The sequence below is a fragment of the Maylandia zebra genome, linkage group LG3 (genome assembly GCF_041146795.1).
Source record: "Maylandia zebra isolate NMK-2024a linkage group LG3, Mzebra_GT3a, whole genome shotgun sequence".
NCBI lineage: Eukaryota > Metazoa > Chordata > Actinopteri > Cichliformes > Cichlidae > Maylandia > Maylandia zebra.
In genome coordinates this window covers 56,222,420-56,248,143 of record NC_135169.1, presented here as the reverse complement: position 1 = coordinate 56,248,143, position 25,724 = coordinate 56,222,420, and the positions used below count along the sequence as shown (strand labels likewise).

Genomic DNA, 25,724 nt, shown 5'->3' with positions numbered 1-25,724 from the left:
CAGGGGGCATCCTGGCTTTTGTGTGGGCTGGGCAAACAGAACACATCAGCTTCCATATTTTATGGCCATGAGAGATTAAGTGATACTTCTGTTTTTTGTAGATTCTATTGCTTAAACTCAAATTGTTCCTTCTTTAATTTGAGCATCTTAACTTAGATCTAGATTTCTCAAATGCGTAGTAATTACAGGCTTTCCAAAACAAAACTTTTATTCTGTGTTCTTTTAAGTCGGCAGAACTTACTACCTCATAACCGATTGGAACAGTGTCTATACTTCAGGAAGTAGAGGGCAGAATGAGGCAGAAAGGATTTTACTCAGAGCAGTCGAAAAGGAATCAGTCAAAGGATGAAGTGGAGGAAGGCCAGACATCAGAGAGGGAAGGTGAAAGCTAAAAGGAGGTGATGCACCTCATCCGAAATAAGAACTGTTAAATGTAGGGCTGTGAAGTTTTTAGGCACAACAGTATCAAACAACGTGGCCCACAACCACGTGATTCTCTGACTACATCAAACAGAAAATAGGCAACACTTTGAAATAAATATTAGCAAGTCCATTAAGGCAACAAATGAGAACAAATGTCCTCAACAAGGCTGCCAAGGAAAGATGTTTCCCTTCACAGGCGATCTCCTGTCTGAGAAACCAAACCTCATAACTTCAGAGCTTATACATCTTGTCCATAATAGACTGTGGGTGTCATCATTTTGCCCGTTCTCAGGCTCCTCAAACGCTGGCACGTCCTTTAATCTTTTTGTTTGCCCTGTCTGTCCTGCATCTCTGACAACTTCCACAGTTCTGAATAAAATATTTTTCAGCTTCACTCAGCTTCACATTCTGTGATCAAACAAGCTGATGTCCACTTCAAGGAACAGAATATTACAAAAAAAAATGTTTCTGTGAAATTAAATTAAATTATCTAAAAAAATCTAAATATCAAAACATGTCTCGGGAGGAGTGTTATGAACTCCTTGGCCTGCTGTATGATCTGATTCGAGACAGTTTATACCTCAGTATATTTCTGAGTGCTAACTATAATGTACAAAGCAGCCTGCTAACTAAACTCACTAGCTTTAGCTGATAACTGAGCAGTCCAACCTGTCGATCAAATATGGTTGTTTCACAGAATAGTTATAAAATGGACATGGTTTCACGTATCTACTAATTCTACGTCATTTAAACCTGCAGTGTTTCTAATGCTGGCAGGGCATCCTCGGGTTGCATGAACACTGCATAGAAGTCTACGGGAAATGATTGTGTAGGTCTGTGAGCTCAGTAAAAAGATTTTTAAAGACATTTTTCATTGAATAAAATGTGGAGTCTATGAAGATGTTCAATATGTTCAACTTGAATATGATCTAACGATGTACACAAGCTTGAATAACAAGTTTTAATTCTTAAATTTAAAGATGAAACAATTGTGAAAATAGTCACAAATATGGAGGCTGATATTTGCACAGATGCAACGGCAGCTGTAAACTTACAGTTTGCTTTGCACTCACTGCATTTTCTGTTTCATGATTATAAATGTAACAATTTACACATAAAGTTCTTTGATCTTTTTACTCAGGACATTTTAATGCAGCACAGAACAACCACCGTATCACACAGCTGCTGTCAAATGTTACAAACAAGGAGGCAAAAAGACGTAGGAGAGTTAAAGATTTTTTTAATTATTTAGTACAAGAAAACAAACACAACAGATGCACACAAAGAGCGTGATCTACTACAAATTTCCGACAGAATACAGTTTCAAGTAAGATCATAGCCACATATACTGCAGCTGCTCGGCCTGCTCAGTAACATCTGGAGCAACATGAGGAGTTCTCTGTGAAATGTCCTGTCAGGGCTGTGGGAGTGGCTGAATAGAGATCGTTGGCGAAGTGGGCATGACAGAAGGTAAATCACACCACCTACCACTGCTTCTTACTCTGACCTGTACCGCTCTTGTCCACTATGTACAACATGGAACTTTAATACTGAAAACGAGCTACAAAATGAGTCACATTACAGTATTTGCGAAAATTCAAATAAAGCTTTATCCTAGATCGGGAAGCAAAGTTTGACTTTCTGGTACCTTCTAGTACCAGAAGCTGTTTTTAATGGAGTGCAATTAAAAGGAAGAAAACACACACACACGTGTTTAAACACCAATAAAAAGTATGAGCAGACAGAGGTGACAACACAGTTACTGTCCTGAATTTAAGAAACAGGTTTAACTTTGTTATTTATTTATGTGAAAATGTTTCACCTCATTTTATTTTTACTTGTTTACATTTTTCAACTTGTTTGCCATCTTCCATATTTATATTGGAATTAAGTGTGTAATAAAGAAATTTCCTCAGCATTAATAAAGTCTTTTTATTTCTTTATTGCACTGTGCTGATTACATGACACGACTGTGGTATCCTATAGAAGGGCGCTCGAAAAGCACAAAAACATTATGATGGAGTTTTCAGTGTATTAACTGTTTGTCGTCCATGTTGGCAAGAATTGATTGGCATTCGTTAGCGATTGAGTACCGACATGTATGCTGTGTGTAAATATGACTTATCACCACTAACCTTCAGAGAGTGACAAAATGTACCTGGATATAATAGTCACAGTTATCTAATAACCAAAATATAAGGGACACTTATGTTACAGCATGTAGTAGCACTCTATGCTAAAAAAAATCCATATTGTGTAATTTTTTGAATGTTCAGCTGTTACTGGTGTAAAACACGAACAAGCAGAATAGGAAGCGATATTCTTCGAAATCTAAACGAAAGCTGGCAGGTGCAAAAGACAGAAAGGTCTCTTTCAGTGAAGTCAACACGACGTGACTTGGAAACCAGGAAAACCACGGGAAAGGAAACCATTTACTTCAGTTATGCTGCTGTGACATAGAAGCAGCTTCTGTCATTCCAAACGTCTGCGTAGGCTTGACCTCCAGAGACCTTTCTGGATGTGACATCGAGCACATTTTAATTAGCGCGACTGAAACAATGTTGTTGAGACCCCAGACAGGACTATGACACTCCTGAAGCAAGAGTTTCACTGTTAATGATGGCTTATTTATGAATGAAGAGAAAGTCAGTTTTAGAGTAAACTAAAATAAATCACTGGTTTCCTGAGTGAAGGGAAATAAACACTTTATGTCCCTTTGATTTTAAGACGTTGTTCAGTATTGACTCTCTTTAAACACACTGACTGTAAGAGATGAATAATATCCTTTCATCAGAGGAGGTAGCCACTCAAACACAGTATGCCTGAATCTCCCTTACGGGCCACTGCTGAGGTGACCAGATGTGCGCTGTGTAGGGTGGCCGACTCTGGACGGAGAACAAGACAATCGAATGTTTGACACTGGGCAATAAATTCAATACTTTCAACAATGAACGAACATGTACGATCTAGGAAACAACCTGTTGTAAGGAGGTTCATTTAAAAACAAATTGGCGCATGCATATTTCCTGTATATGCATGCAGTCACGTCTGACGCTGTCTGTCACCTGTGCTACCTCGCATGCAGGGATGACCCTCACTAAGGCAGGGCCAACACTGTCAGTGAACCCACTCTGTGACACTTCTTATGCAATCAAAGAAACGTTGTTTTCAGCCTGTGTTAGATTGTACGGACAGCAGTTGGTGAAGAACACAACTGAAACAGTCGTCTAGCTTTAGCACTTTACCTGCTAAAACTCCTAATATGGTCTGTGACTCTACTTTCCTTCCACAGGCACGTCCTCAGAAAGGAGGGAAAGGTAAGCATGCTGGCCCTGCACTTGCCCAATGTAGCTTTGGACCTCAGTATGGAAGAGCAGCTCAATGACAAAATGAAACTGGGACTGCTGGGAGTCACTGGAAACAACAGCGAGCCATAAGCTTTCTGCCCGACAGGTGCAGACGTGGTTAATGTTGCTGAAAGTGTGGATCTGAAACAATATAGCAATCTTAGTCTAAAGCTAAAAGATGTATTTTCCTAAATGTAAACAAACTGTGGCAGAAAACTGAAACTCATAATCCAGAAATAGCTTTTAGAGTCCAGACTCACCACTCGACAGCACAAACAAGCCTGTGGTGTTTCAGGAGACACGCCCACGGGCACTTATTTTGAAGCACTACCTTAATTTCACTGGGAAAAAAATCATTACACAAACCTGATGTAAATCAAAACATTTAAAATCCTGCCTAAAAGTGAATTTTTAAAAATTCATCTGGAAGATGTACCTGCACCACCACAGCTGCTATCTGCGGACTTCTCCTATAGATGAGATTTGCTGTCTCTGAGCCGCGTTTAAAGGCAAGCTTATGTAAAAAACAGTCTGTATGTTAAAATACAAAAAAAGATTTGAGCAAGGAAGCGATCATTTGTCTGATGAAATCAATAACAGCTGTTAATGCAACAACAAACCTAAAATGTCTTGGTTTTCTGCAGTGCTCTGTCCAGCGAGACTGTCTTCATGTTTTTATTTTCACAAACTCCCGCCTGTGTCGGATCAGCCACAAGACCCGAGCGGTGTACCCCTCCTCTGTAACCTTGGGACAGCTTGTAACTTTCATTTAATTTAAGCATCAACACAATAAGAAAATGCAGTTCCAATGATAAAATAGACTGTCACTGGGAGTAATTGCCAAAGATGAAAACATACCAAACCAGAGAGTGTGTTCAGGAAAAGAAAGAAAACTGGAAGTGCTGCAGAGAAGCTTGTTTCTTTCTCACATGTAAACTAAATTTGGCTCAGGCGTCTCTGGTCCGTTTCCCCTCACAAATCAAAGGTAACATGTAACTCACCTTAAACTATCTCAATCTTTCTTTTTCTCGCACTCCTTTTAAAGTCTGGTTACTCTTCATTATACGGCTTCCATCCCAGTCTCTTTCTCTTTCCATCTCAGCTTCTCTCATCATCATTTTCTCTCCTGTCCTAGATGAATCATGTCTTACAAAAGCACCACCAGCTGCTAGCAGTCCCTGTCCCTGCTGTCCCAGCTGGGGTTGGACAGCCCGTGGGAACTGTTTACTATCCAGCAAATCTTTGTATTGGATCTCGGGCCTAATCATCCTCAGACAGGCCGTCCTGGTAGCATTGTCGAGACCCGGCTGGAGCTCGTATCCAAGAATCTTTACTACTCCGCTCTGAAAGGGTCGGATATTTTTGTCTCGTATCCGGTATGCTTCTACGGGCTTTCCACCATCCTTCAGACAAACCCGGCCCAGGATTTCCCGCCGCATCCTGAGAAGAGCTACTTCTTGCTCCATCTGGGCACGACCAAACTTGTCGATATCCTCCCAGAACGTGCGGTTGAAGGCTTTGTATAGGTACCAATCTAAGGCGTTCCACTGGCGTAGCTTCTCCCGCTGATGATCCGTTAGCGACAGATTGGGCAACATCTTGCCTTGTGAGCGTCCAGCTCTAGCACCGACGCCAGCCGCTACGGCAGCTTTGCCGACCCAGCTTCCGCTCATTACGCTGTTGCTGCTGGGCTTTTGCTGCCGAGCGTTAAGGCTAAATGAGACTACAGCATCCAGTGGCCAGCAGAGGGCATGTCTCAGCAGGATCATAGACTGGTCAAAGTACTCGGACACAAGAATCAGTCTGAATGTCTGGCGGATCATGGCCTCACCATGCTGAGCTAATTCCACTGAGAAATTAGCATTATTGTCCATGCCAAAATCAAACCACAGCAGGTTGCGGGCATAGTGGTTGTTGCGAAGACGAGGGTCATAGTATTTATTTGGGTCGTCGACAAAGTCGCCCAGCCCTTTTGCCTTCCGAAAGGCAGGAGCTACTTCTTTGTAATAAGCAAAAGAGGACTCCGCCAGCGCGACAGGATCCCTGATGATAGAAAAGTAGAATGTGTCTGCAGGCATCACTTTCTCCACCTGGAAGACAAAAATTGAAACAGTTACAAATAACGATACTACTGCAGTAGCATCACGTATTGTCTCTGACATCAGCAACGGTTCAACTATCCATTGTTTTAATTATGAAACCAACAGAAGCTCCTCTGATGTCATTCTACCGCTGAGCATGCTCAATCTGGACAGAGGGTTTGGCTTGCTGACACGGGTATTTACAGGTATTTACACTAGCAGTCTGGTGATTACCCAGAATGACAAATAGTGCTAATGCACAGCCCGGCAGAGTTAGGCTAACCAATCCCACTGGGACCTTCTAGTGCTGGTTGAAGGGTTCAGTTTCCTAAGAGTCTGAAGGTTTGGATGGGCTGGCAGTCCTCCTACAGTCATACAGGCGGTTAGGTTAAGTCAGACTAAGCATGGAGTTTAGTGTCTGTAGTGTTTTTAGTCCAATTTGAGCAAATTTCTAAATGAACATCACTTTAGCCCACAAAACGACCTTTGTGTATTATTTTTGTGTATTTTGTTCATTAGTTGTTGTTGATTATCTTCTGCCAATTTTTATTATATGGCTGAGGCTACTGATGTCACATCTGTATATGAGTTTGTACACTTTCATTTTCTATATATAAACTATAAAATGAGTCTCTTTAAGATGTCCAGCCATGTTGGAAATTTGAACAGTGGAGGATTATACAGATGGCTGTATGATTATCAAACCATTTTCAGTCATTACTGTCAGCCTTCTATTTTACCCACCATTCTCTTCGTGTGAACGACTTACCTCTGGCTTATTAAACCTCATGTGATTGCCCATGATGTGAAACTCCGTGGCTCGGGGACCTCGATAACCTTTGACTCTGTGAGCATTGAAGGGTAGTGGGTACCCCAGCTGGTAGCCCAGTGGAAGGGCAAAGCGAAGGTTGCGTTCCTCTCCAAAGCGGTACAGCATGTTGAGCACTGTGCTGCTTGCTGTCTTGTGTGTCTTGAGGAACATGATGTGAGTGTGGGGCTGACAGGAGCCCAGAGACGGCCCCTGGGCATCAGGGGATGAAAAGATGGAGTGAGCAGCTGGTTGGGCACTGCTGTTGGACGAGTGGGAAGAGAGGAGCAAACTGTAAATAATTATTGTTCAGAACATCTCTGGGATTTTACCACAACTCAAATCTACTCACCATATGATAGTATTGACATTTCTACAATCAATGCAAATCAATTCTTGGTCTTACTTGTACTACAAAATCAGTAGGTTTTCACCCCACATCAGAAATCATGTTTAAAGCAAACAGCTTAGCAGCATCACACTGTCTCAACCGATAGAACTGATGTGGCTGTTCACAGGAAATGTAAAAGAAAGGCAAGGCAAGTTTATTTGTATAGCACAATTCAACAACAAGGTGATTCAAGAAAGGACAACAAACAGAAACAGTTCAGTTGCTGAGTACACTTTGAACCTAACTCCTTACTTCATGCAAAGATAAAATGTCTTAAAGAAGTATAAACGTATGAGCTTTGAATTTATTAGTTGCTGTGAACTGATTTTATAACTGAGTTTTATTCCTGTCTGGATGGTTTCCTTCTAAGCAGATGTTACATAAACACAGACACATCACAGCCAAAATGTTCAAAGCTATACTGTGGTAGCACGGGGATTTCATTTCACACAGGCACAAATACTCCAAGAAAGCAGCAGCAATCATTTCTTCATCATTAATAGCAAACTGAATGAGAAGCATGTGATTGGGTAGCATTTGTCCTGCAGCTGTGGCTTAATGGTTGGGTAATAGTGGGACAGCAAGGACAACAGTATTTCACAACATTCAGGGCCCTGTTCTGTGGAACCAGGGTTCAGGAGACAGACAGTATCTCTACTTTGAAGACTAGGCTTACAGATACAGCCACTTTAAAAACGGCTGTCTCATCCCTGACAGGACCGTGGGTGGGCGCGTGACGGATTTCTGACCAATTGCCAGCTGATGGGTGGCTGTAATGATACCCTCACCTGGAAGATGCAACCATGGGTGGTAACGTCCCAAAAGCAGCATTTAGGAAAACCGGTGGTAATATCTTGTGTATCCACCAGGGGGCGCAGTGTGGAGGCTTGTTATCCTCCTGAGACCCAGTAATTCATTTTTGTGCACTGTAGTACACATTTAGTTTTTGCTTGTAGCTCTCATTCTCTACTTGCCACTCTTCTAAGTCCTGATGTTTCTTAGAGAGGACAACAGTACCTTTAAAATGATATCACATGTGTGGGGGTGTGGCCTTGCCAATTGTCTTTTACCCACCTTTTCAAAATGGTTGGCATGCCTACCAGCATATTTTATGGAAGAAAGAAAGGTAAGCTTGATATTTACATTTAAAATGTTTTGTTAAACTCAGATTTTTATTAATTTTCAAAAAATAAACATCTAGTAAATAATTTGAGGGGTCTTTAAGAATTAGGCTTATTGAGTTTCACAGAGAACATGACTAATTTATTAATGTGTACTCTAGTGCACGTCGGGACTTTGTACTTATATTTATTTCACTTTTTCCTAGTAGACAACTCTTTGACAAAGGCAGAGAGAATTCTTAACAGAATAATTGAGCGAGATTCAAACATAGATTTTTCAGAAGATGAGAGTCATGTGAGCCAGATAGGAGAGGGTGAGAAGCCAGGAGGAGCCACACAAAGATTATCGAGATGCAGTGGCAGATGTGATAGAGAAAAACACAGGGCCACCTGAAATCTGTCGTCCTATCTGGTCCAAAACCAACATGTAGGAGAATCTGGAATTTTTGCTTTGAGTTAAAAATAAAATATGGGTAAAATGCAGGAATGTTTTCCAGTAAAGTAAAAAATAAGAGTCGCATTTATAGCTGAATCCATGACACCTGATTGTTTCTACACGATCACGTCTTTGCTGAAAGTTATCAATGATCTCAATGTGCGAAAAGAACTCCCAGTATCTGGAGTTCAAGCTCCTCTTGGCTGAGAAACCAGGGACAAACATGTGAACAAGACCTGAATAATACCAGTAATGAAGAGTTCTCTCCAAAAATCAAGAAAAGGAAGCCCCAACCAGATGAGAGTGTAGCAAAATATGGTTCCCTCCACTTGCCTGAAATGGTTAACAGTCCAAAGCATTTCAGTTGTAGAATGGTTGGGTGCAACAGTAAAACATATGTGAGATGTGGGAAGTGCCAAATGTTGCTTTGTGTCTCCAAATAAAAATAAAAAAATCACAGTACTTCCTCAGATATCATAAATGAATTGATTTTTGTGAAATAGAAAGCCCAGTGCAATCACTTGTTCCTGAACCAATGGCTTACAGCTAGTGAAGTGTCAGTGACTTCTAAGTTGGTCCCTGATCTACATTTTTATTATTATATTGTTATATAAATAAGTTTTAATATCCTGCTTACAAAAATTTCAGTGGACCATTTAATTTTCTTAAATAGCTCTTGAATTTTGTTAGTTTCACATTCGTGATCAATGAACTCCCCTTGTGCACTGTAGTGCACATGTTGTAAAATTTAAATAAAATTAGTTAAAAATAATTTTGTTTTTGTAATGTATTTATTTTACCATCCCAACACTTGATTTATCTGAAAAAAATCAAAATCAAAATATTTTTTTCCCCTGGGTCTCACCATGTACATGTGAAACTCGAAATATTAGAATATAGTGCAAAAAAATTTTCAGTAATTCTACTTAAAAGGTGAAACTAATGTAGACTTATTACATGCAGAGCGAGATATTTCAAGACTTTACTTGTTATAATTATGATGATCATGGCTTACACTTATGAAAACCCTGGATAGTATAATCATACATAAGTACTCAGTACTTGTCTCGGGCCCCTTTTGCATGAATTACTGCCTCAGTGCGGCGTGGCACGTCAGCAGTGACGTGTTATAGAAGACCAGGATGCTTCAATAGCAGCCTTCGGCTCTTCTGCATTGTTTGGTCTCATGTGTCTCATCTTTCTCTTGGCAAAGCCCGTTCAGGTCACGTGAGTTTGCTGGCCAATCAAGCACAATTATCCCATGGTCATTGAACAAGGTTTTACTAAACCGTCATGACTTTGTTTCTGAGAGTGTCTCATGACAATGACGTAAGCCCGTGCGACGTCCGTGGCAGCAACAGATGTTTGCAGATCAATAATGGACGACCATGCAGCGTTTAAAGCGTGAAAGTAATCACATTACTTTGAGTTTGATTCTGTAAAAAGTGACAAAAACATCAGCGTTTGCTGCACACTCTGCGCGGAAAGAAAACTTCTTTCTACACCGAAACATTAAACTTCAACTCTGAGCGAGCAGCGAGCACGCTGCCACGGGAATGTGACGTTCACAGAGAAACCCCCGGATCCTCCCACTGACAGGACCACTGTGGGCAAACCTCCACCCGCCCCACTCCTGCTAAACAGGTGACAATAGATTTAAGAGCTGCTGAGTCTTTGATTTTATTTATTTTCTGCTGTGTTTTACTCGCATCTATTTGAAAGAGTGAAAACACAAAACATTATTTTATTTTATGTGCTGGAATATGCAGAAAATAGATTTAAATGTTAAACATTCTTCCAGTCAGAGAATGTCGCATATTATTTAATTTTTGCTTCATGCATGAAGTTAAAAGATTAAAACTAACAAAACAAGTTTTTCATTTGATTACATTTTATATGATGGATTATGCAGAAAAAGTAGAACTGGGCTGAAAGGTCTGTTGCTCTATTACATATTCAGGTTGTTTATCATGGTTTTAAAATGTAACTAAGTAACTAATTACTTTTGAAAATAAGTAATCAGTAAAGTAACAGGATTGCTTTCTTGGAAAAGTAATCAGTAATTAGTAACTAATTACTTTTTCAACTAACTTGACCAACACTGCTCGCCATTCTTCCTCCAGACTCTAGGACCTTGGTTTCCAAATGAGATGCAAAATTTGCTCCCACCAGAAACTGGACTTTGTGCCACAGATTAACAGAGCAGTTCTTTTATTCTTTAGCCAGGTGATTCTGTTTGTTGTTCAGGATCAGCTTGACATGAGGAATAGAGCATTTGAAGCTCAACTCCAGGATCCGTCTGTGTGTTGCACTAACTCCAGCCTCAGTCACTCCTTGTGAAGGTCTCTCACACTGTTGAACGGCCTTTTCCTAACAATCCTGTCCAGGCTGAGGTCATCCCTGCTGCTTGTGCACCGTTTTCTTCCACAGAACTTTCTATTAATGTGCTTTGATGCAGCACTTTGAGAACATCCAACCTCTTTTGCAATTACCTTTTGAGGTGTTCCCTCTTTATGGAGGCTGTAGTGATGGTTTTCTGCACAACTGTCAGGTCAGTAGTCTTCCCCATGAACCAGACTGAGAGACCATTTAAAGGCTCTTTGCAGGTGTTTTGGATTAATTAGCTGATGAGAGCGTGACACTTTGAACCTACGATATTGAACTTTTTCAAAATATTCAAATTTGCTGAGCTTTTGAATTTGAAGTTTTCATAAGCTGTAAGCCATAATCATCAAAATTATAACAAATAAAGGCTTGAAATATCTCGCTTTGCATGTAATGAACCCAGAGCAGCATCTAGCGGTGTGGCTGTTATTTTACTATTACTGTATTATAGTATATATATTGCTATATGCAATACTGTTGAGCATGTATTTGCCTATGTAGAGCTTACAGCGAGGGGGTTTTCAACCACTGCAAATGTACTCCCATGCTGTAGTCCTCCACAATACCAACTGCATGTTGCTCGACATGGATGATGCTGTATGTTAGTTAATGCCAACTGGTTGACAAGTCAACAGGTACTAGCGCGATAATAGTTGACCAGGAATGAGACAAGTACAAAGACATTACACACTCGTTTATGCTGAGTTAGTATGAAACGTAGAGAGAGCTGTTTATGACCACAAACCAGTGATCTCTGTTTCACTTTCGGTCTGTACAACTTCACTTTTCTTCACAGATGGACGAAAAAAGGACATCCAATGGTTGTACCAGCTCTACCACATATTTGTGACACTGTTACCATGTGACAAAAACCCACTCTATAGGAACACGGGCAGCCCACAGTTGTCCATGAACTGCCAACATAATTTCCTCATAATAGAGAGAAAGAAAACTAAATCTGATGCAAAAATGTAAAAATCCAATGCAGTTCAAATTGAAAAAGCAAAACCATACCTCTTGTTGAAGATGATTCCCAGCAGCTGGGTGGCAAAAGCAATGGCCACAAAGAATAGCAGCGCTTTCCACATCCAAACTGGACCCAGCCGACCACAAACCAGCGATCGCAACATCCTGTGAGGAGGAGAGAAGGATGGATGAATGGAATGATGCACATAGTTGTGAGCCCAAAGCAGTCAGTGGAAGAGGAAGATACAGAAAAAGAAGGGGAAAAGTGTGTGGAAAGAGAGTAATACGGATGGATGGATGGATGGATGGATGGATGGATGGATGGATGGATGGATGGATGGATGGATGGATGGATGGATGGATGGTAGTCGGACGATTGGATGGATGGATGGATGGATGGATGGATGGATGGATGGATGGATGGATGGATGGATGGATGGATGGATGGAAGAATCAAACACAGTAAGATAATGTCATTAAAGTGACAGGATAGGGTTTGAAGAGGAGAAAAGGCATGAAGAGACGGGGACAGCTGGATGAGTCATAAAACAAAAACGACTGAAGTATCTTCGGGAAGGAAACCAGTCTGAAAATAGATCTTGTATTCCTTAGATTCCTTAGATACTGATGTCCGGTTCATTCTTATAACAGAAGATGAATAAACTCAAAGCATACTTTTAACCAAAATTTAAATACTAATCAGTTAAAGGTTCAAGTTAATTTTACATAGCACCATGGACTTTTCCTTGGCTAGGAAAGGCTACCACTCGCCATTGAACAGAGTTTTTTATAATGTGGCACAAACAAGGCATGAATGTGATTGGTTTGAAAAAGTTGGGGAGGGGTCACAGTTTAAACCTGGCCTCCCTACTGGTCTTTGTTCTGGTGTCTGGCTCATGTTTCCCCTTACACTTTGTGCAGGGGGCTTGTCTCTGTAATGAGAAGAAAGACGACTCCTCTCTACTTTACCATGGCAACCGCCTCTCTTCTCGAGTCAGTCCACTGGAGAGTGAAACTCTTGACACCTTGAAATTTTTGTACCGTGCTGCACCATCTCCAATGAATTCATTCCCCAAAAATTCCTAAGGGGGGACGGGGGGGTCCTCCCTGTTTATGCTGTGTTTTAGTTAGTATCCGTGTACCAGTCTGCCTCTGATACCAGTGTCTTGATTTTTCCTGTGGGTTTATATGTATGGGTGTGGCATTTTCTTACAACACTCTATTCTATGATACATATTTGTGTAGTAATGTTAGAACAAATTATGAGGTAATTGTGAAACCTAAAATAATGGGGTGTATATGTAATAAAGATTTTTAAAAATGTGTTCAAATGTGTATCTGTTCATTGTAAACATGTATGTATTAATGTCTGTAACTGTAACTTTAACCTCAGCCAAACGTCTCCGAAAACGTCGGAGCGCTTTTGCAAATATGTGGTGTCTTGATAAACCGAGCAGATATTTGAAGTTTACACAGCTACAGTATCGCCTGAAAATGTGTTAAAGGTTTATTTTGTGACCCAGAAATAATAAGAGTAATATTAAAACTAAGTAGCTGCTGCCATTGTTGGAAACTGGAATTGGCTGAGTTGTGCTATGAATTCTGGGAAAGGTTGGTCCACGAAGGATACACCCATCCTTCAAATCTGGGGAGAAGGAGGACACATTTTTCTGAGTCTTCGAATTTAGACATTTGTCACGTCGCTGTAACGTAATCAGCCAACAAATGTGGCCTGCGAAGGATGCAGCCCCTGAATTTGTACACAGCTACGATACTGGACACAGCTTCTTCTTCTTCGGGGTTTAACGGCAGCTGACATCCTTGTACATGCAGTGCTGCCATCTTCTGTTTCAGTCCGTTATTACACTCTTAAATCCTGCTACTTATTCCTGCGTCTTTTGGGATCTTACAAAGCTTCAAATGACGCGTCGAATATTAAATCAGTCGTCGACGATTTTGATAGTCGACGTAATCGTGACTGGTCGACTAATCGTGGCAGCCCTAATGTCTATTGATGTCTATGGTGTTTCCATAGTTGGCACTACTAATTATTAAAAGGGTTTGCCCATCTTAAACAGTAAGTGTGACAATACTTTCCATTATCAAGCATTTAAATAAAAACCCAACACCACTAGAAAAGGGATAAAAATATACATCAATAAAAGTCTTTTTTTTAACATATTCATGCATATGTAACAAGTTCTATGTAAAAGAGCCTGTAGTGAGCTGTCAAATGAAATAGTACTTTCAGACAGTCTGTTTTTCAGTGACATTGATTGCTGTCACACAATCACACTGGAACAGATCAATGTAACAGGATTTGTGATAGATGTGTGTTCATTGGTTTGGAATCACACACAGGTGTCATCAGAGCGTGAACACAACTGGCATGGTCTTTTTGTGTTTGATAACAAAGGAACACTCACAGGAAGTGGCTGTTATGTCATACAATTGCACGTATATTAAACCTAATTTAACCTAATGCATTTTAGTAAAATGCTTATTGGTAATAAGCTGCTACATATTGCCAAAACAACCTTGCAACTCTGTTGAAAGGAAGCGTATTTCCTCACTTTTGGTTTTTATCATACTGATAAAGAGCTGATACACTTATCAAAGCCTCCCACGGGTCTTTAAAGCTGAGAGGGGCTCAGTGTAAAGACCATAACATATGATTCACATCAATTCAATTTTATTTTTATAGCACCAAATCACAACAACGGTCCCCTCAAGGCGCTTTATATTGTAAGGTAGACACTACTAAAACAATCATATGATACCTATGAGCAAGCACTGTGCTGGCGACAGTGGGAAGGAAAAACTCCCTTTAACAGGAAGAAACCTCCGGCAGAACCAGGCTCATATTCATATCTATCCAACTTAACAGTGATGCCTCGTTCCATCCAGCTGGGCGAACAAAAAAAGAAAGAGACCATTCGCACTATTACAGCAATATTGTTTTCAGAGGATAAAGGCAACTTTGTCGACTTTGCCACATTAGCTTTGTACTGTTAATACGTGCATAGAATTTATGCTTCTATTACAATTTTGTAAAAACATCTTTATTAACTTTATTTTTTTTATTTAACCCTAAAAAATTAATTTAAAAAAACCTCTACAGTTAAAAATGTCTTATACTGATGTATATTACTATTTCAATCGACCCAGTTACGTTACTGGCTAATGGGACACTGGAAAAGTTTGGGGAAAAACTTCTTCAGTGGACTTGGAGACGTTGATGACTAGAATAATCTTCTGACACTCTCCTAATATGTGATGGACTAGTTCTCTATGATTATTTGACATTTAAACCCAGACGGATTCATAACATTGCAGTCAGGCACGTTACAGTGTGGTATGTCATATGACAGCTGAAATCACACTTCCTCTAAATAGATTTGTGCATTTCACTGTTCACTTTGATCAGATCTGATCACACTGCCTCTCCGTCTGATTGTCACTTCTGCAGACCAATGTGAGATTAATATTAGGGCAGCAGCCACCACCCTGTTCACCACATATTACAAGTCTGAAATGCCCAAGCGGAGTTGGAGGGAGAGGCTGTATATATGTATATGGTTCCCGAACTTGTGACCATGTTAAGACTTGGCGTGTGAAGAATCCCTACACCCACACCTTCGCCCATGTCTGCAAAATCGCAGCCTAGCGCCGCCCATTGTACACCACAGTCTCTCCATCCTAATAACCCCGTTATGGTTTTGCTATCAGCATCTTGTTCTGTGCCCACTTGTTCCATTCTCACATCTATTGCTAGCTATTTCAAGTTACCTGGCTCTCCGTCTGAAAATCATAGCTGTGTCCCCAGGCCGGTATCGGTGACGCTGTTATTGTGCAGCTGCAGAGAGCTCGGAGCATCTCGGAGGCTTCAGCTGCGGCAGATCCACTGCTCGGGCCGTGGACCCGGATCAGCCCCGCGGAGGGACACGGGCCGGAATACGTCCCTGTTGGGCTGAAAGCCCGTCTAGTTCCGAGGACGTAAAACGAAATTTTCTTTCTTCCAGCTGTAAACCTTCCTGCCTATTGTGCTGATAATGAGAATACAGTAGAGTCAAGAAAAGAACAGAGGATGTGGCGTACTTCCGGGAAACATCAAAATAAAAGCATTCATGTGTCTGGACCGTGAACAAGCCGTGAAGGGTATTAGCGTTAGTCGACGTGGGTGCCGAGCAGTGGGTCGGGGGGTCTGGGTCCGTTCATAAAACTCACTGTACCCCGTCCGATGAACTATACACATACTCAGTCTACAGGTTTGAATTTGACATGTCGCCTGTAAAAGTGGCTCCGCGTTGTATCCGGCTGCTCTTGCTGTCGCACACCGTGCTTTTATTAAGTGCGTTATTCCGCTTCGGTTTGTTTTATTGACGTCAGCTTGGCGAAGGGGGTTCGCCATATGTGACGTCACACGGTGACGCCGTTAGAAAGGCATCCGCAGAAAAAGAAAGATTCGTTCCCATCGCTTTTCCTTGACCTCCAGGGAAACAAATCCAAGTCCAGGAAAGGTGGTAAGAGAACTGATAAGGAGTTAGGAAAATGCTCTGAAAATCCGAAAGACCCTGCGCTTGTCTCATTATCAGTGTGATGCCGGATATCCGCCATATTTAAACTACTAAGTGCACGTTCTACTCCTTTAATCGAATCTCGGCAGTATTTGGACCTTTATTACAAAGGTTGGAAATTTGACGAAAACGGAAAAATTAGGCCAGATTTACTAACGCAAGGGGGAGTAAAAATACATGGCCTTGTGACATGTATTTGTAAAGAGGAGAATATTTAAATGAGTCACTACAAAATCTGTGCCACACAGTTTATTGCAAATTGCATAATATCTAAAGCCCCAAAAATCATGCCTTGTGCCTGCTGCTGTTGTGATAGCTACATCTTTTTGTTTGTTTGTTGCTTAAAGACAGGAGATAGATGGTGATGTGGATGTTGCAAAGCTGTGCCAAAACCGTGTCTCAGTAAAACTTTGCACTCAAGCTTATAGGCGAGCCCCGCGTATTGCTCTTCAATAATTCTGGGATTTTCATGTAAAACTACAAAAACAACCACAACTCAGATTCTCTTTCTCAGCAGTGTGCACACAATACATCTTATTTTCTCGTATTAACCTGCTGCGATCTAGTGGAACTCCTTTCCTCCACGGTTAGGATTTGTGTGACTGCAGTACATCCATCCATCAAAAGTTTATCAAAAGAAGTAAAAGTTTATGATGTCCCTAAAAGGACCCATCTCATCTTCAAGAACTCATTGTACTGTATCTCCTCTTTAGAGTACTTTGCTCTAAGACTGCTGGCTTACTTGTGGTTCCCAGGTAGACGTGGTAATGGGAGGCAGAGCCTGCTCTTCTGTAGAAGCCTGTTTCTGCTGGCACTTAACCGTACAATCAAATGTGCCTTAAAGCAACTGTTTATGTGGTTTGGTGATTGAATTGAATAAAGTCTGCAATGTGACAAAGAGCATTACCAATAATGCAAACTAACTGTACAGAACCTCAGACAGACTGTTATCAGTAAATATATATCAGAATTTTTATCTTCTAAATCTGCCTTCTTAATAGGAGACCGCGACTCAACTAAAAGTTGTTTTTATTCCTGTTGTGTAATGTTCAGAGTGCAGCTGTGCATTTAACAGGCTGTTGCTAAAACTAAAAATATAGGGTTGAAGAAACATTGGGACGAATGTGTAAAATGTATCATCCTGATCCATGCTCTGGTAAGAAAATCCCAGAAAGTTGATTCAGTGTTTTCAGAAACGTTTCATCACAACAGTCCTCAAATGTCTGGGATATACCTCATCATAACTTCTTGGAGGTTTCCCTGAGAGAATAAGCAATCTTATAGCTGGTGGCTGCCCACTACACCTAATCTTAAGGTCAGCATAAAGTTATTTTCCCTGTAGGAATCAGTAAAAGCTACCTTAGTCTACAATTTGGGGCTTAATGTTGAAAAAGATCTAATACCTTTTGACACAAAATTCCACTAATCACTGTCACACTTTCCTGATTTGGTCTCACTGCCATTACTGAATATTAAAAGTAATAAATGACAGGTTTGGTGATATTTTCATAAACTATTCATTTACCACATCAATAAACACCATGACGGCGCAAAATGTTTTTTCTAACATGGCAACCTTTAAAAAGTGAAAGGAGACAGAAAGACAGGTGGGAAAGAATACAACTTAATGAACTTTTTGATGCCATTTTACACACAGTACTGGTGCAGAATCTAGAAAATGTGGGGAAATACTGGCATCATATACGGTACTTACTTCTGAAGAAATTATGATGGGACCCTGAAATCAGTGGCGTGTCTAGAAAATTTTTGTTGGGGGGGCCAGGTAGGGGCACAGATTTGGAGAAGGGTGGCAGATGTAATTGGCAGATAATGTTAAAAACAATTCCACCAACCCTTAACCATAATTCAATAACCCTGTAAACCTAATAACCGAATGCGCTTTTAACTCTTATTAGAATGAGATTTTAACCACTACGGTGCAAAGTTTTTAGATACTGCGTTGATAAAGTACAAGAGATACAATCAGTCAGTGTTTATTCAGCATTCAAGGACATCAATATTTGCATAGTATTTTTACTGACATGTAGTGCACATATGTTTTGGGCAAAAACATTTTTGAATATTAAAATACGAACATTTGTAACAAACAATTGACAAATTAGCCAGTTCCAATGTAAAACTTTCTCTGCCTGTTAAAAAAAGAAGATAATCTTCTCACAAACTGGTGATTTATTTTGAAACAGGAAAAAAGTGGAGAAACAACTGAAAAGACTAACATTTGAATAGAACCTGAAAGCAAGTAAATACTTTCTCTGCTGCCTTATGGTAAACTTTGGTAATATTGATAAAGAACAACACTGGCTGATGATGAAATACAGTCAGCTGGCATGGTGACACTGCCAGTATTAACCTGCAGGGCTGGACTGGGACAGAAAATCGGGCATTTTGACTACAGACCGACCCACCAGGTGTTAAAGCCATAAAGACTTTGAATGAAAACAAATGCTGTTGTGACAGTGATGTACAGTCTTGTTGGTATATGTATGATTTCTATACATTTTACGTCAGATAAAAACGTTGGTTGTAAGATTTAGATAATTAATTAATAAAAACTAGATATTTTAAATGAGAATAAGAAAGTATGTCTTTGTGCCCCCCTCTCCCTGTTAATGCCCTACCTGGCCCCCTGGCAACACTTTGCTAGACCCGCCCCTGCACAGTTACCAGCTGTCAGCTACATAAAAAAGGATGCTGGTGTTATTTGTCTCTCAGAAACAGTTCATAACTTCCCTTCAACTCATTCATGTCACCTAAAAGGTAAACCTGTTTCTCCATCACCTGTTCAGCTCTGATGGTTCAGTAAGGACATCTCCTGGTTTCATCCTCACGTTTCCCTCTCACCACATATCCAAACCGATATCATGACCAGCAGCTTTACAGCTGTGGCTCCAGCAAACATCAGCTGATACTAGAAATTAATATTAAATAAATTCTAACAACAGCTGATCAAGCTTAAACGTGCTGCTGTTGTTTAGCGCGACATCCGCTGGTTTCCTCTTTCTGGCGCAAAGTGAGCGATAAACAAGAGAGCCGATCAGCTGATCATTGATCAGTTTCATGATTGAAGTAGAAACAGGAGAGGGAGGGGAGAGAATGAGAGAAGAAGAAACAGCTGTGCAGCGTAACGACAGAATGACTCCAGCTTTGTGTGGTTTTTTTTTTCATTGTAGCTGAAGTCCGGGACAAACTGTGTTCCTTTTCAGCTCAACACGAAACGCGTAATATTTTCTCTGAATACGAGACGATTCCGTTTTTTACAGGACGGTTGGCAACTCTACTAACCTTATGAATAAAGTTCACTATCAGTAACATCATAGCACCACCCAGCTGTATAAACTCCGTCATGCTAGCTAGTACGCAGTACGAGTTATTGTAACTGACTGTAAAAAGTCAGCATAATGAAAATAAACTCCACCTAAACTTGGTTTATATCTGACCCAGATAGACTGCAGGTCATAACTTCTTACCTGAAGTTCAGTTCACCTGACACTCCGGCCGCTGCTACCTCGGGTCTCTGCTCCTCCTGCCTCCCCTTTCCCTCATCCACCTGTTGCCTCTGTGGAAGCTCCGCCATAGCCACCACCAAACAACTGACTTATTTTTACACATCTGCCAGCATCTGGCCAATCCACCACCGTTCATTGTTTGTACCGTTAAGGGAAGAAAGACAACAAAAAAGCATTGACACCAGGCGGTGGGCCGATGGCCAGTCCAGCTATGGAGAGTTATCAACCTCTGTCTCTCTTCCACAGCATGTCTTTATCCTGTCTTCCTTCTCTCACCCCAACCAATCACAGCAGATGGCCCCGCCCCTCCCTGAGCCTGGTTCTGCCGGAGGTTTCTTCCTGTTAAAAGGGAGTTTTTCCTTCCCACTGTCGCCAAAGTGCTGCTCATAGGGGGTCATATGATTGTTGGGGTTTTCTCTGTATCTATTATTATAGGGTATACTGTACAATATAAAGCACCTTGAGGTGACTGTTGTTGTAAATTTGGCATTGTATGAATAAAGTTGAATTGAATTAATCTGTAGTGGAATACATTTAAAAACATCCAACATAAAGACAGGGGCTGTCATTGTCCCTGAATCTTCTCATGCTTTCCTGCCTGTTATCTCTCTCTGTCTCTCTGTCACAAAGGTAGTGGTTGCCCCATGATCGGAAGGTCAGGGGTTTCAATCCACTGAACGGCTACCCTGAGGTACCCCTGAGCCAGGTACCGTCCCTACACACTGCTGCCTGGGTGCTGCACTGGTGGCTGCCCACTGCTTCACTGGGTGAATGGGTTAAATGCAGAGGAGTAATTTCCCTACAGGGACTAACACATACACATTAGGTATATCACATTAGCCACCTGAAAGCATGAAGAAGGCTAAAACTGCTTGGTTAAGGGAAGAGATGCGAAAGATGGGTCTATATGGTTCTCTGTGGATTATTTGATGCTTATTCACTGCCCTGGGTCGACAAACTCCTGGTTGGATTAAGTACTGCTCGTCTTTATACAACACACCAAGGACTACTTGTAGATTGCCTTGTCTCCAGAATCCACACAGATATATATTTTGGAATATCACGTTTAATGGGAGCAACTTTTCTAATGTGCACCTCGAAAAATTACACAGTGTAGTAACCAAACGTGATATTCAAAAAGATATATCTGGACAATGATTTTGTTTTTTGTTCAACTAAACCAGGGGTCGGCAACCTGCGGCTCCGGAGCCACATGCGGCTCTTTAGTCTTTATACTGCGGCTCCGTGGTTTGGGGAAATAAATTGTAAAAGTATTTAGCTGAAGTGTATTTTATTTATGTTAGTTTTTTTTTTAACTTGTAGTTCTAAATTGGAAGATTATCGTGATCTTGAAATATCTTGAAAAAAATAAAATCCCCACATCCCCACGGCTTGCCCTGGCAAACCGTGACAATGCCTAATTTGTGGATTGTCGATCTTCAGATCCTCATACATATTTGAGCAGCTTTTCTCCACCATGAACTATGTTAAAAACAAAAACCGCTCACGCCTCACAGACAACAGCTTACAGTCCTGCGTAAAGATGAAAGTGACTTCGTACAGCCCCGGTCTCCAGACGCTGTGCGCAGAGGTTCAGGAGCAAAAGTCCCATGTCAAACATATCACGGCAGACCCAACGATGTTTGCATGAACAGAATGGCTGTCGCCATCCTCCATCTTTAAAATGTATTACCCTTCCAGGACCTGAAGTTAAGTAAAGCGCCAGGGTTCTTATCAGTGTTTTCCGTATTGGACCTTATCACTGTTTAGTTTTCACATTTCCTGTTTTATTGTGTTAGCCTCGGACTGTGTGTATGTTCCACTTCCTGTGTCATTAGTTAGATTTAGTCCAGCTGTGTGTACTCACCTGTTTCTTGCCATCATGAGCCAGTGTATTTAAACCCTCAGTTTCTCTCAGTTCCTCGTCTTATCATCGTCTAATCCACAGGTGTGTTTCCAGGTCTACTTCAGTCAGCCAGTCTTTCAGTTTCAGATAGCTTCTGTCCGTCCAGCCTCACTAATAAATACCATCCACACCTTCAATCTGCCTGCGAGTCCTGCATTTGGGTCCACTCGCCCTCTCTCTACAGTGTGACGCCTGACAACTTGACATCGACCAATCAGCTGAAAGGAAGAAAAATCTTGTCAAAATTTGTATGTGCAAGTTGAAACTCACACGCATGCGAGGGAACTTGAACAGGACGCTTCACACATATTTTTTTGCCTTCTATCCGTAAACAGACATTAACCAAACAACTTGTAACTTGTTTAATTATCTTTTACAAATACAAATCTTTTTTAGGCACACATTTTAGATATTTTGATTTACAAGGTTACAAAACTCACTTCACAACTAGACAGTCTGATTTACAAGTACAAAATATTTATGACCATAATTTGAGCCTCTGAATCAATCTGCAGTCCTAATCCCGAGACCCCTTTGCACAGTGTTCAGAAGAGTTGTTCCTTATATTTCTTAAAATGTTTCTTAAAGGCACATTTATATTCCTTCAGCCTCCTCTCATTTTGCATATAAAATAAAATACATCTAATTTTCTTTGATGTACTTGCTGTGTAACTCTTGTCCTCCATACATCACAGACCACTAATCACACTTTTATCAGTTAATATCTAATATAGCGTTCCATGTTCTTCCTCCTGCAGCAACTGTGTTATAAACAATGAAACGCAAAATGCAGTTACAACGAAGATTCACACAATCTGCTCAACTGTGTTTATGCTGCTCTCTATAAAACGGGAAGTGATGTGTGACCTAATACAACAGACTTCACACAAGAGGGAGAAACGCTGAGGGAAGAATTTGGAACAAATAACTGGATTAAGTTCACAAAGAGAACCAATACAGGAAATAACCTAAACATTATAAAAAACCATCCCTTGATAAATAACCAAAACAGTCCAAAACACTGAAAACAACTGACCGAGGACCATGACAGTGTGTATTTGGGGATTTGTTTGCATTCATTTACACACACTCCATTTTCCCAAGACTTCAGGATGGACACATAGTTGAAAAACTAGATGAAGTTCCCATCGATCCAACCATTCTCTTCCGCTTATCCTTTTTCAGGGTCATGGGTGCTGGAGCCTATCCCAGCTGTCTTAGGGTGAGAGGCAGGGTACACCCTGGACAGGTCGCCAGTCTGTCGCAGGGCAATGAAATTCCCCAAATCCGAAAAGCAAATCCAGAATCTAAAAGTGTGTATTTATTTAGGAGTTTAAATGTAATTAATTCCCAATTAAAAAACAAGTTAACTTTGCAGAAACTCACCACTGCTCACACTGTGGGGACAGGAAGCCGTCCTGATTCTAAATTTAGAAGCAAAGCCTCTTATCAGTTCACTGGTGCCTTTGTTAAGGAGCACAACACCTGCTGCTCCTGACCAGAGTCTACTCCACTTTAATCTACATGGCCCAGTTCAGAGAGTCGTAACAAAAACGAGCACAAGAAAACATGCACTGCGATATCTGCTTTTGTTCTATTAAACACAAAAACAGCTGCAAAGAGGAACTGATGAAGTCACTGTGTTTAGAATAAGTAACAGTGTGCTTAGTGGTTGCGTTAATGTTTTGTCCCAGCATGGTTTTCTAATAATGACGACAAGTACAGTAATACTCATCATTACATTATCAGAAAAAAGAGAAAACAAACTGTGTCAGTTTATTTTTATAAAGCTTTTATAAGTTTTATAAAGCCTTATGAAGGGAATCGTTTTACAACATCAGTGTTACATCCCTGAATCAATGTGACATCATGTGCACCAAACTGCACCGTTTATGCTTTTGTAAAATGACTTTTCCTGTGAAAAACTAAGAATGCTCCATGATTCAGTGCCACCTTTTACACCTTTAGTAAGAAGGTACAGGCGTGAGGCAGGTTAATGCTTCACTGCTGTGAAGCTGTAATAAACCTGTCACAAATCTTTCTCTCTAATAATTTTGTCTTAACTTCAGATTCAAGTTTTATGTTTCATTAAAGGGAAATCAGACTGCCTCGTTTTATTGCCACCTCCAGGTTAACACCCTGATGTTGCGCAGTTTACAACGTCGCTGTTTGGATGTTTTAAAAGCAAAATACACTCACGGTGCGGTTCAGCAGGTCTTCCTCGTATAGCGGTGTCCGGTTAGTGAAGAAAACAAAGGGCGTCCTTGTTGCACTGCTCCTGTTGGCTCAGCAGACGGCTGAGAAAGACCTCTGAAGTTACCGTGTCATGTGGTTCCTCTGCGCCACACAAACACCATCACGGACACGTCACTTACCCACTTTCCCGTTTTTAACTTTAGCTCCTGAATAAAAAAGTTTTAAATTCGGTATTGGGGGAAACAGTAATGAATACATGTGAGCTGGAAAATGTCTCAACACGTTTATTATAATATACAACCCTGAATTATACTGATTCAATTCAAGTTTATTTTATTTATATAGCGCCAAATCACAACCACAGTCGCCTGAAGGCGCTTTATTACTGATGACCCAAAGACAATTCAGTCCACTGATGAGCAGAATGCGCATCAGGCAGCTACGTGAAGTTCACCACAATTAAAAAATGAAGCTTGGAGAAAAAATAGATCCCGGGGTCAAATACGTGATGAAACAGGCTTTTGTGTAGCTACCATTCACTGCGCGTTGTTAGTTAGTTTATGTCACACTGGTTACAAACTATACTGCAGCTAAAGTATGTTGATAGTCATGTTTCACCTTTAACAACAGCATCTCTGTTCTCGCACTTTCATTCCAGACGCATTTGTCTGTCCTGCTTTGTGTTTCTTTGCTTTTTGCGCTGTCCACGGCACGTGCTGCAGAGACATCTTGTGGTCATCTTGTGAACGTTTAATGGGTTGTGATTGTTATTTTAGAAATTCAGAGCTTTGAATTCGTTTTAGAATAGTAACATCACAAGTTTAAGTTAGATAAAAGACTCTTGACAGCTTACAGGAAACAGAATCTGCATATACTGCACTATTTCAAATTGCTGACTGAATCCTCCACATTGCTGCTGTCTTTCCAATTTGAATAAAGCATTTGTTTTTCGTACATGGCTTAATTTTTAGCTAGATCAAATCGTTGACTATTTCAGAATCAGAATCAATGAAACGTACAACAGACACCAAGCAATCATATAAAGTGTAGAAATAGAGATATAAATATAAATATTAAAGTATTAACACTAATGTTTCTGGGATATTACAGGTGTGAGTGCACAGGTGCACAAATATACTTTGTGGCGTACAAAAAGTGACAGAGTGTCTGGTTCAGTGTGTGGGTCTGACCCAAGTAGATGCATTAGTTTGATAGAGGGAGGTAGGAACAACCTCCTGTGTCATTCCCTCAGACTGCAAGGTTGAAGAAATCGCTCTTCAGTGTGTTACGGAGAGGGTGGGAGTCATTGTCCGTGACCGGCAGCTGTCATGAAACGGCCCAAATGCAGGCTTGTAGGTGGGGGGAGCCTGCATCTGTGAGACAGACACGCAAAATTAAAAAGGAAACCATGAGAACAGACATGAAAACTTGACTAGACGTGACACATGGAGCACAAAGGAGGCACAATAACAAAACCCAAGATCTAAAACTCATTAAAGAAAACCAGAAACTAAATTCAAGATCCAAAATTATTTATTTGTCACATGCATCATTATACGA

At 40.7% G+C, this 25,724-nt stretch overlaps 1 protein-coding gene across 3 annotated transcripts; it reads right to left on the bottom strand.

Annotated features, from left to right (window-relative positions):
- Positions 1 to 1,646: 1,646 nt before the first annotated feature.
- Positions 1,647 to 24,277, bottom strand: LOC143416594 (galactose-3-O-sulfotransferase 2-like). 3 transcript variants are annotated; one of them, XM_076882010.1, is made up of 5 exons: positions 24,168 to 24,277; positions 21,930 to 22,186; positions 12,007 to 12,123; positions 6,621 to 6,921; positions 1,647 to 5,860 (listed from the first exon to the last, which is right to left on the bottom strand). In XM_076882010.1, the coding sequence occupies exons 2-5, from the start codon at positions 21,944 to 21,946 to the stop codon at positions 4,778 to 4,780; spliced, it is 1,518 nt and encodes a 505-aa protein (XP_076738125.1). In that variant the 5' UTR covers positions 21,947 to 22,186; positions 24,168 to 24,277; the 3' UTR covers positions 1,647 to 4,777. The 3 variants fall into 3 exon arrangements, with proteins under 3 accessions (XP_076738125.1, XP_076738126.1, XP_076738124.1); XM_076882011.1 differs by lacking the exon at positions 24,168 to 24,277 and adding an exon at positions 23,005 to 23,150; XM_076882009.1 differs by lacking the exons at positions 21,930 to 22,186; positions 24,168 to 24,277 and adding an exon at positions 15,748 to 16,438.
- Positions 24,278 to 25,724: the final 1,447 nt, after the last annotated feature.

Coding starts and splice junctions, on each gene's coding strand:
- LOC143416594 (XM_076882009.1), bottom strand. CDS start 15,770: ATGATTTTCAGACGGAGAGCCAG. Junction 6,922..12,006: donor GGAATCATCTTCAACAAGAG/GTATGGTTTTGC, acceptor CTCGTCCAACAG/CAGTGCCCAACCAGCTGCTC. Junction 5,861..6,620: donor TGAGGTTTAATAAGCCAGAG/GTAAGTCGTTCA, acceptor TTTGTCTTCCAG/GTGGAGAAAGTGATGCCTGC.